The sequence below is a fragment of the Salvelinus fontinalis genome, unplaced genomic scaffold (assembly GCF_029448725.1).
Source record: "Salvelinus fontinalis isolate EN_2023a unplaced genomic scaffold, ASM2944872v1 scaffold_0091, whole genome shotgun sequence".
Lineage (NCBI taxonomy): Eukaryota > Metazoa > Chordata > Actinopteri > Salmoniformes > Salmonidae > Salvelinus > Salvelinus fontinalis.
In genome coordinates this window covers 403,242-415,338 of record NW_026600300.1, presented here as the reverse complement: position 1 = coordinate 415,338, position 12,097 = coordinate 403,242, and the positions used below count along the sequence as shown (strand labels likewise).

General features: G+C 45.6%; 1 protein-coding gene across 1 annotated transcript in view; it reads right to left on the bottom strand.

Moving 5' to 3' along the window:
• The window catches only part of nbas (NBAS subunit of NRZ tethering complex), a 346,091-nt gene that overhangs the window by 31,700 nt on the left and 302,294 nt on the right, over positions 1-12,097 (bottom strand). Inside the window, exon 46 of the mRNA XM_055911766.1 lies at positions 11,106-11,246. Coding sequence (XP_055767741.1) covers positions 11,106-11,246 — 141 coding nt within the window. The remainder of the gene's footprint in view (positions 1-11,105; positions 11,247-12,097) is intronic.

Genomic DNA, 12,097 nt, shown 5'->3' with positions numbered 1-12,097 from the left:
GCAACAATGCATGAGTCTTTTTCCTGGTTGAGGAGTAAATTAAACTACTTCTCTTCTAGACTTGTTAACTTTTGACTGTTGAAAACAACTAACCACTTGTATAATGAATTTGCATACACTTCAAAAGAGACAGACATCCCCATCAGAAACACCACTAAGGGTTTCTGCACTGTACCCAAACCACAAACAGACTTAATGTGTCACTCAGTTATGTATAGAACCATGTCACCATGGAATGCTCTGCCACAGGAGGTACCTCAGTTATGTATAGAACCAGGTCACCATGGAATGCTCTGCCACAGGAGGTACCTCAGTTATGTATAGAACCAGGTCACCATGGAATGCTCTGCCACAGGAGGTACCTCAGTTATGTATAGAACCATGTCACCATGGAATGCTCTGCCACAGGAGGTACCTCAGTTATGTATAGAACCAGGTCACCATGGAATGCTCTGCCACAGGAGGTACCTCAGTTATGTATAGAACCAGGTCACCATGGAATGCTCTGCCACAGGAGGTACCTCAGTTATGTATAGAACCATGGAATGCTCTGCCACAGGAGGTATCTCAGTTATGTATAAAACCATGGAATGCTCTGCCACAGGAGGTACCTCAGTTATGTATAGAACCATGGAATGCTCTGCCACAGGAGGTACCTCAGTTATGTATAAAATCATGGAATGCTCTGCCACAGGAGGTACCTCAGTTATGTATAAAATCATGGAATGCTCTGCCACAGGAGGTAACTCTGTTATGTATAGAACCAGGTCACAGTGGAATGCTCTGCCACAGGAGGTACCTCAGTTATGTATAGAACCAGGTCACAGTGGAATGCTCTGCCACAGGAGGTACCTCAGTTATGTATAGAACCATGTCACAGTGGAATGCTCTGCCACCGGAGGTAACTCAGTTATGTATAGAACCATGTCACCATGGAATGCTCTGCCACCGGAGGTAACTCAGTTATGTATAGAACCATGGAATGCTCTGCCACAGGAGGTACCTCAGTTATGTATAGAACCAGGTCACCATGGAATGCTCTGCCACAGGAGGTACCTCAGTTATGTATAGAACCAGGTCACCATGGAATGCTCTGCCACAGGAGGTACCTCAGTTATGTATAGAACCAGGTCACCATGGAATGCTCTGCCACCGGAGGTACCTCAGTTATGTATAGAACCATGGAATGCTCTGCCACAGGAGGTACCTCAGTTATGTATAGAACCATGGAATGCTCTGCCACAGGAGGTACCTCAGTTATGTATAGAACCATGTCACCATGGAATGCTCTGCCACCGGAGGTACCTCAGTTATGTATAGAACCAGGTCACCATGGAATGCTCTGCCACCGGAGGTACCTCAGTTATGTATAGAACCATGGAATGCTCTGCCACAGGAGGTACCTCAGTTATGTATAGAACCATGGAATGCTCTGCCACAGGAGGTACCTCAGTTATGTATAGAACCATGTCACCATGGAATGCTCTGCCACAGGAGGTACCTCAGTTATGTATAGAACCATGGAATGCTCTGCCACCGGAGGTACCTCAGTTATGTATAGAACCATGGAATGCTCTGCCACCGGAGGTACCTCAGTTATGTATAGAACCATGGAATGCTCTGCCACCGGAGGTACCTCAGTTATGTATAGAACCATGGAATGCTCTGCCACCGGAGGTACCTCAGTTATGTATAGAACCATGGAATGCTCTGCCACCGGAGGTACTTCAGTTATGTATAGAACCAGGTCACCATGGAATGCTCTGCCACCGGAGGTACCTCAGTTATGTATAGAACCATGTTACCATGGAATGCTCTGCCACAGGAGGTACCTCAATTATGTATAGAACCATGGAATGCTCTGCCACCGGAGGTACCTCAGTTATGTATAGAACCAGGTCACCATGGAATGCTCTGCCACAGGAGGTACCTCAGTTATGTATAGAACCATGGAATGCTCTGCCACAGGAGGTACCTCAGTTATGTATAGAACCATGGAATGCTCTGCCACAGGAGGTACCTCAGTTATGTATAGAACCATGGAATGCTCTGCCACAGGAGGTACCTCAGTTATGTATAGAACCATGGAATGCTCTGCCAGAGGAGGTACCTCAGTTATGTATAGAACCATGGAATGCTCTGCCACAGGAGGTTCCTCAGTTATGTATAGAACCATGGAATGCTCTGCCACAGGAGGTACCTCAGTTATGTATAGAACCAGGTCACCATGGAATGCTCTGCCACAGGAGGTACCTCAGTTATGTATAGAACCAGGTCACCATGGAATGCTCTGCCACAGGAGGTACCTCAGTTATGTATAGAACCAGGTCACCATGGAATGCTCTGCCACAGGAGGTACCTCAGTTATGTATAGAACCATGTCACCATGGAATGCTCTGCCACAGGAGGTACCTCAGTTATGTATAGAACCATGGAATGCTCTGCCACAGGAGGAAACTCAGGTATGTATAGAACCAGGTCACAGTGGAATGCTCTGCCACAGGAGGTACCTCAGTTATAAATGAACCCCAGGAAGAGTAGCTGCTGTAGTTAATGAACCCCAGGAAGAGTAGCTGCTGCATATTCAGTAGTTAATGGACCCCAGGAAGAGTAGCTGCTGCATATTCAGTAGTTAATGAACCCCAGGAAGAGTAGCTGCTGCATATTCAGTAGTTAATGGACCCCAGGAAGAGTAGCTGCTGTATGTTCAGTAGTTAATGGACCCCAGGAAGAGTAGCTGCTGCATATTCAGTAGTTAATGGACCCCAGGAAGAGTAGCTGCTGTATATTCAGTAGTTAATGGACCCCAGGAAGAGTAGCTGCATCATGTTCAGTAGTTAATGGACCCCAGGAAGAGTAGCTGCTGTATATTCAGTAGTTAATGAACCCCAGGAAGAGTAGCTGCTGCATATTCAGTAGTTAATGGACCCCAGGAAGAGTAGCTGCTGTAGTTAATGAACCCCAGGAAGAGTAGCTGCTGTATATTCAGTAGTTAATGGACCCCAGGAAGAGTAGCTGCTGCATATTCAGTAGTTAATGAACCCCAGGAAGAGTAGCTGCTGTAGTTAATGAACCCCAGGAAGAGTAGCTGCTGTATATTCAGTAGTTAATGAACCCCAGGAAGAGTAGCTGCTGCCTGTTCAGTAGTTAATGGACCCCAGGAAGAGTAGCTGCTGCATGTTCAGTAGTTAATGGACCCCAGGAGGAGTAGCTGCTGTATATTCAGTAGTTAATGGACCCCAGGAAGAGTAGCTGCTGTATATTCAGTAGTTAATGGACCCCAGGAAGAGTAGCTGCTGTATATTCAGTAGTTAATGGACCCCAGGAAGAGTAGCTGCTGTATATTCAGTAGTTAATGGACCCCAGGAAGAGTAGCTGCTGTAGTTAATGGACCCCAGGAAGAGTAGCTGCTGTATATTCAGTAGTTAATGGACCCCAGGAAGAGTAGCTGCTGAATATTCAGTAGTTAATGAACCCCAGGAAGAGTAGCTGCTGCCTGTTCAGTAGTTAATGAACCCCAGGAAGAGTAGCTGCTGTATGTTCAGTAGTTAATGAACCCCAGGAAGAGTAGCTGCTGTAGTTAATGAACCCCAGGAAGAGTAGCTGCTGTATGTTCAGTAGTTAATGAACCCCAGGAAGAGTAGCTGCTCCATATTCAGTAGTTAATGGACCCCAGGAAGAGTAGCTGCTGTAGTTAATGGACCCCAGGAAGAGTAGCTGCTGTAGTTAATGGACCCCAGGAAGAGTAGCTGCTGTAGTTAATGGACCCCAGGAAGAGTAGCTGCTGTAGTTAATGAACCCCAGGAAGAGTAGCTGCTGTATATTCAGTAGTTAATGGACCCCAGGAAGAGTAGCTGCTGTATATTCAGTAGTTAATGGACCCCAGGAAGAGTAGCTGCTGTATATTCAGTAGTTAATGGACCCCAGGAAGAGTAGCTGCTACATATTCAGTAGTTAATGGACCCCAGGAAGAGTAGCTGCTGTAGTTAATGGACCCCAGGAAGAGTAGCTGCTGTATATTCAGTAGTTAATGGACCCCAGGAAGAGTAGCTGCTGTAGTTAATGGACCCCAGGAAGAGTAGCTGCTGTATATTCAGTAGTTAATGAACCCCAGGAAGAGTAGCTGCTGCATATTCAGTAGTTAATGGACCCCAGGAAGAGTAGCTGCTGTAGTTAATGAACCCCAGGAAGAGTAGCTGCTGTATGTTCAGTAGTTAATGAACCCCAGGAAGAGTAGCTGCTGTAGTTAATGGACCCCAGGAAGAGTAGCTGCTGTATATTCAGTAGTTAATGGACCCCATGAAGAGTAGCTGCTGTATATTCAGTAGTTAATGGACCCCAGGAAGAGTAGCTGCTGTAGTTAATGAACCCCAGGAAGAGTAGCTGCTGTATATTCAGTAGTTAATGGACCCCATGAAGAGTAGCTGCTGTATATTCAGTAGTTAATGAACCCCAGGAAGAGTAGCTGCTGTATATTCAGTAGTTAATGGACCCCAGGAAGAGTAGCTGCTGCATGTTCAGTAGTTAATGAACCCCAGGAAGAGTAGCTGCTGTAGTTAATGAACCCCAGGAAGAGTAGCTGCTGTAGTTAATGGACCCCAGGAAGAGTAGCTGCTGTAGTTAATGGACCCCAGGAAGAGTAGCTGCTGTAGTTAATGGACCCCAGGAAGAGTAGCTGCTGTAGTTAATGGACCCCAGGAAGAGTAGCTGCTGTAGTTAATGGACCCCAGGAAGAGTAGCTGCTGTAGTTAATGAACCCCAGGAAGAGTAGCTGCTGTAGTTAATGAACCCCAGGAAGAGTAGCTGCTGTATGTTCAGTAGTTAATGGACCCCAGGAGGAGTAGCTGCTGTATATTCAGTAGTTAATGGACCCCAGGAAGAGTAGCTGCTGTATATTCAGTAGTTAATGAACCCCAGGAAGAGTAGCTGCTGTATATTCAGTAGTTAATGAACCCCAGGAAGAGTAGCTGCTGTATATTCAGTAGTTAATGGACCCCAGGAAGAGTAGCTGCTGTAGTTAATGAACCCCATGAAGAGTAGCTGCTGTAGTTAATGAACCCCAGGAAGAGTAGCTGCTGTATATTCAGTAGTTAATGAACCCCAGGAAGAGTAGCTGCTGCATATTCAGTAGTTAATGAACCCCAGGAAGAGTAGCTGCTGTAGTTAATGGACCCCAGGAAGAGTAGCTGCTGTATATTCAGTAGTTAATGAACCCCAGGAAGAGTAGCTGCTGTATATTCAGTAGTTAATGGACCCCAGGAAGAGTAGCTGCTGTAGTTAATGAACCCCAGGAAGAGTAGCTGCTGTATATTCAGTAGTTAATGAACCCCAGGAAGAGTAGCTGCTGTATATTCAGTAGTTAATGAACCCCAGGAAGAGTAGCTGCTGTATATTCAGTAGTTAATGAACCCCAGGAAGAGTAGCTGCTGTATATTCAGTAGTTAATGAACCCCAGGAAGAGTAGCTGCTGTATATTCAGTAGTTAATGGACCCCAGGAAGAGTAGCTGCTGTAGTTAATGGACCCCAGGAAGAGTAGCTGCTGTAGTTAATGGACCCCAGGAAGAGTAGCTGCTGCATGTTCAGTAGTTAATGAACCCCAGGAAGAGTAGCTGCTGTAGTTAATGAACCCCAGGAAGAGTAGCTGCTGTATATTCAGTAGTTAATGGACCCCAGGAAGAGTAGCTGCTGTAGTTAATGGACCCCAGGAAGAGTAGCTGCTGTAGTTAATGGACCCCAGGAAGAGTAGCTGCTGTATATTCAGTAGTTAATGGACCCCAGGAAGAGTAGCTGCTGTATGTTCAGTAGTTAATGGACCCCAGGAAGAGTAGCTGCTGTAGTTAATGAACCCCAGGAAGAGTAGCTGCTGTATGTTCAGTAGTTAATGGACCCCAGGAAGAGTAGCTGCTGCATATTCAGTAGTTAATGAACCCCAGGAAGAGTAGCTGCTGCATGTTCAGTAGTTAATGGACCCCAGGAAGAGTAGCTGCTGCATATTCAGTAGTTAATGGACCCCAGGAAGAGTAGCTGCTGTATGTTCAGTAGTTAATGGACCCCAGGAAGAGTAGCTGCTGTATGTTCAGTAGTTAATGGACCCCAGGAAGAGTAGCTGCTGCATATTCAGTAGTTAATGGACCCCAGGAAGAGTAGCTGCTGTATGTTCAGTAGTTAATGGACCCCAGGAAGAGTAGCTGCTGTAGTTAATGAACCCCAGGAAGAGTAGCTGCTGTATATTCAGTAGTTAATGAACCCCAGGAAGAGTAGCTGCTGTATATTCAGTAGTTAATGAACCCCAGGAAGAGTAGCTGCTGTATATTCAGTAGTTAATGGACCCCAGGAAGAGTAGCTGCTGTAGTTAATGGTCCCCAGGAAGAGTAGCTGCTGTATATTCAGTAGTTAATGGACCCCAGGAAGAGTAGCTGCTGCATATTCAGTAGTTAATGGACCCCAGGAAGAGTAGCTGCTGTATATTCAGTAGTTAATGAACCCCAGGAAGAGTAGCTGCTGTATATTCAGTAGTTAATGGACCCCAGGAAGAGTAGCTGCTTTATGTTCAGTAGTTAATGAACCCCAGGAAGAGTAGCTGCTGTAGTTAATGAACCCCAGGAAGAGTAGCTGCTGTATATTCAGTAGTTAATGGACCCCAGGAAGAGTAGCTGCTGTATATTCAGTAGTTAATGAACCCCAGGAAGAGTAGCTGCTGTATATTCAGTAGTTAATGAACCCCAGGAAGAGTAGCTGCTGTAGTTAATGAACCCCAGGAAGAGTAGCTGCTGTATATTCAGTAGTTAATGAACCCCAGGAAGAGTAGCTGCTGTAGTTAATGAACCCCAGGAAGAGTAGCTGCTGTATATTCAGTAGTTAATGGACCCCAGGAAGAGTAGCTGCTGTATATTCAGTAGTTAATGGACCCCAGGAAGAGTAGCTGCTGTATATTCAGTAGTTAATGGACCCCAGGAAGAGTAGCTGCTGTATATTCAGTAGTTAATGAACCCCAGGAAGAGTAGCTGCTGTAGTTAATGGACCCCAGGAAGAGTAGCTGCTGTATATTCAGTAGTTAATGGACCCCAGGAAGAGTAGCTGCTGTAGTTAATGGTCCCCAGGAAGAGTAGCTGCTGTATATTCAGTAGTTAATGAACCCCAGGAAGAGTAGCTGCTGTATATTCAGTAGTTAATGAACCCCAGGAAGAGTAGCTGCTGCGTGTTCAGTAGTTAATGGACCCCAGGAAGAGTAGCTGCTGTAGTTAATGAACCCCAGGAAGAGTAGCTGCTGCATATTCAGTAGTTAATGGACCCCAGGAAGAGTAGCTGCTGTATGTTCAGTAGTTAATGGACCCCAGGAAGAGTAGCTGCTGCATATTCAGTAGTTAATGGACCCCAGGAAGAGTAGCTGCTGCATATTCAGTAGTTAATGAACCCCAGGAAGAGTAGCTGCTGCATATTCAGTAGTTAATGGACCCCAGGAAGAGTAGCTGCTGCATATTCAGTAGTTAATGGACCCCAGGAAGAGTAGCTGCTGTAGTTAATGGACCCCAGGAAGAGTAGCTGCTGTATATTCAGTAGTTAATGGACCCCAGGAAGAGTAGCTGCTGTATATTCAGTAGTTAATGAACCCCAGGAAGAGTAGCTGCTGTATATTCAGTAGTTAATGGACCCCAGGAAGAGTAGCTGCTGTATGTTCAGTAGTTAATGGACCCCAGGAAGAGTAGCTGCTGTATATTCAGTAGTTAATGGACCCCAGGAAGAGTAGCTGCTGTAGTTAATGGACCCCAGGAAGAGTAGCTGCTGTAGTTAATGGACCCCAGGAAGAGTAGCTGCTGTATGTTCAGTAGTTAATGGACCCCAGGAAGAGTAGCTGCTGTAGTTAATGGACCCCAGGAAGAGTAGCTGCTGTAGTTAATGGACCCCAGGAAGAGTAGCTGCTGTATGTTCAGTAGTTAATGGACCCCAGGAAGAGTAGCTGCTGCATATTCAGTAGTTAATGGACCCCAGGAAGAGTAGCTGCTGCATATTCAGTAGTTAATGAACCCCAGGAAGAGTAGCTGCTGTATATTCAGTAGTTAATGAACCCCAGGAAGAGTAGCTGCTGTATATTCAGTAGTTAATGAACCCCAGGAAGAGTAGCTGCTGTATGTTCAGTAGTTAATGAACCCCAGGAAGAGTAGCTGCTGTATATTCAGTAGTTAATGGACCCCAGGAAGAGTAGCTGCTACAGTGTCAGTAGTTAATGGACCCCAGGAAGAGTAGCTGCTGTATATTCAGTAGTTAATGGACCCCAGGAAGAGTAGCTGCTGTATATTCAGTAGTTAATGAACCCCAGGAAGAGTAGCTGCTGCATATTCAGTAGTTAATGGACCCCAGGAAGAGTAGCTGCTGTATATTCAGTAGTTAATGGACCCCAGGAAGAGTAGCTGCTGTATGTTCAGTAGTTAATGAACCCCAGGAAGAGTAGCTGCTGTATATTCAGTAGTTAATGAACCCCAGGAAGAGTAGCTGCTGTATGTTCAGTAGTTAATGAACCCCAGGAAGAGTAGCTGCTGTATGTTCAGTAGTTAATGAACCCCAGGAAGAGTAGCTGCTGCATATTCAGTAGTTAATGAACCCCAGGAAGAGTAGCTGCTGTAGTTAATGGACCCCAGGAAGAGTAGCTGCTGTATATTCAGTAGTTAATGGACCCCAGGAAGAGTAGCTGCTGTATGTTCAGTAGTTAATGAACCCCAGGAAGAGTAGCTGCTGTATATTCAGTAGTTAATGAACCCCAGGAAGAGTAGCTGCTGTATGTTCAGTAGTTAATGAACCCCAGGAAGAGTAGCTGCTGTAGTTAATGGACCCCAGGAAGAGTAGCTGCTGTAGTTAATGGACCCCAGGAAGAGTAGCTGCTGTATGTTCAGTAGTTAATGGACCCCAGGAAGAGTAGCTGCTGCATATTCAGTAGTTAATGGACCCCAGGAAGAGTAGCTGCTGTAGTTAATGGACCCCAGGAAGAGTAGCTGCTGTATGTTCAGTAGTTAATGGACCCCAGGAAGAGTAGCTGCTGCATATTCAGTAGTTAATGGACCCCAGGAAGAGTAGCTGCTGTATATTCAGTAGTTAATGGACCCCAGGAAGAGTAGCTGCTGTATATTCAGTAGTTAATGAACCCCAGGAAGAGTAGCTGCTGTAGTTAATGGACCCCAGGAAGAGTAGCTGCTGCATATTCAGTAGTTAATGGACCCCAGGAAGAGTAGCTGCTGTATATTCAGTAGTTAATGAACCCCAGGAAGAGTAGCTGCTGTAGTTAATGGACCCCAGGAAGAGTAGCTGCTGTATATTCAGTAGTTAATGAACCCCAGGAAGAGTAGCTGCTGTATATTCAGTAGTTAATGAACCCCAGGAAGAGTAGCTGCTGTAGTTAATGGACCCCAGGAAGAGTAGCTGCTGTATGTTCAGTAGTTAATGGACCCCAGGAAGAGTAGCTGCTGTATGTTCAGTAGTTAATGGACCCCAGGATGAGTAGCTGTTGCATATTCAGTAGTTAATGAACCCCAGGATGAGTAGCTGTGGCATATTCAGTAGTTAATGGACCCCAGGAAGAGTAGCTGCTACAGTGTCAGTAGTTAATGGACCTCAGGAAGAGTAGCTGCTGTAGTTAATGAACCCCAGGAAGAGTAGCTGCTGTCTGTTCAGTAGTTAATGAACCCCAGGAAGAGTAGCTGCTGCCTGTTCAGTAGTTAATGGACCCCAGGAAGAGTAGCTGCTGCCTGTTCAGTAGTTAATGGACCCCAGGAAGAGTAGCTGCTGCATATTCAGTAGTTAATGGACCCCAGGAAGAGTAGCTGCTGCCTGTTCAGTAGTTAATGGACCCCAGGAAGAGTAGCTGCTGTAGTTAATGGACCCCAGGAAGAGTAGCTGCTGCCTGTTCAGTAGTTAATGGACCCCAGGAAGAGTAGCTGCTGTATATTCAGTAGTTAATGGACCCCAGGAAGAGTAGCTGCTGTAGTTAATGAACCCCAGGAAGAGTAGCTGCTGTAGTTAATGGACCCCAGGAAGAGTAGCTGCTGTAGTAAATGAACCCCAGGAAGAGTAGCTGCTGTAGTTAATGAACCCCAGGAAGAGTAGCTGCTGTATATTCAGTAGTTAATGGACCCCAGGAAGAGTAGCTGCTGTATATTCAGTAGTTAATGAACCCCAGGAAGAGTAGCTGCTGCATATTCAGTAGTTAATGAACCCCAGGAAGAGTAGCTGCTGCATATTCAGTAGTTAATGGACCCCAGGAAGAGTAGCTGCTGCATATTCAGTAGTTAATGAACCCCAGGAAGAGTAGCTGCTGTAGTTAATGAACCCCAGGAAGAGTAGCTGCTGTATATTCAGTAGTTAATGAACCCCAGGAAGAGTAGCTGCTGTATGTTCAGTAGTTAATGGACCCCAGGAAGAGTAGCTGCTGCCTGTTCAGTAGTTAATGGACCCCAGGAAGAGTAGCTGCTGTATATTCAGTAGTTAATGGACCCCAGGAAGAGTAGCTGCTGTAGTTAATGAACCCCAGGAAGAGTAGCTGCTGTAGTTAATGAACCCCAGGAAGAGTAGCTGCTGTAGTTAATGAACCCCAGGAAGAGTAGCTGCTGTATATTCAGTAGTTAATGGACCCCAGGAAGAGTAGCTGCTGTATGTTCAGTAGTTAATGAACCCCAGGAAGAGTAGCTGCTGTAGTTAATGAACCCCAGGAAGAGTAGCTGCTGTATATTCAGTAGTTAATGGACCCCAGGAAGAGTAGCTGCTGTATGTTCAGTAGTTAATGAACCCCAGGAAGAGTAGCTGCTGTATATTCAGTAGTTAATGGACCCCAGGAAGAGTAGCTGCTGCCTGTTCAGTAGTTAATGAACCCCAGGAAGAGTAGCTGCTGTAGTTAATGAACCCCAGGAAGAGTAGCTGCTGTATGTACAGTAGTTAATGAACCCCAGGAAGAGTAGCTGCTACATATTCAGTAGTTAATGGGGATCCTAATCAACTTAACTCAGCATCATCCCCACCATTATTATCATAATTCTTGTCACCACCCCCACCACCGTCTTCATCCCCATCACCACCATAATGACCATCACTATCATCATCATCATCATCACATCCTCACCTGATTGACTGCTAGCGGAGAGAATGTGATGTCATCCAGGAAGTGGACAGCATCAGCAGGAAGCAGTCTGTCCAAGTATTTAGCGCAGGTGTCATAGGCGTGGAGGTAGTCCTGCTCTGTCTGGGGGGGTCTCTTTAAAACCTTTAGAAAAGAGGAGGGTACATGTTGTTGGGTGTGGAGGTAGTCCTGCTCTGTCTGGGGGGGGGGGGGGGGGGGTCTCTTTAAAACCTTTAGAAAAGAGGAGGGTACATGTTGTTGGGTGTGGAGGTAGTCCTGTTCTGTCTGGGGGGGGAGGGGGGGGGTCTCTTTAAAACCTTTAGAAAAGAGGAGGGTACATGTTGTTGGGTGTGGAGGTAGTCCTGCTCTGTCTGGGGGGGGGGGGTCTCTTTAAAACCTTTAGAAAAGAGGAGGGTACATGTTGTTAGGTGTGGAGGTAGTCCTGTTCTGTCTGGGGGGGGGGGGGGTCTCTTTAAAACCTTTAGAAAAGAGGAGGGTACATGTTGTTGGGTGTGGAGGTAGTCCTGTTCTGTCTGGGGGGGGGGGTCTCTTTAAAACCTTTAGAAAAGAGGAGGGTACATGTTGTTAGGTGTGCTTGCTGAAGCTCAACTCTAGATTTCTTACATACATCTTATTAGTTGGAAGAAAGAGTCCACACATTAAATATTCGACACACAGTATAACTTATTATTATTATGTGGAACGCAACACCATTTAAGATATAAATGTCATTTAAACGTTAAAATGTGTAGCCTGGTCTAGATTGGGTTGTTTGTACAGTACCGGTCAAAAGTTTGGACACACCTACTCATTCAAGGGTTTTTCTTTATTTTTTACTATTTTCTACATCGTAGAATAATATTGAAGACATCAAAACTATGAAATAACACATATGGAATCATGTAGTAACCAGAAAAGTGGTAAACAAATCAAAATATATTTTAGATTCTTCAAAGTAGCCACCCTTTGCACAGTCCTGGCATTCTCTCAACCAG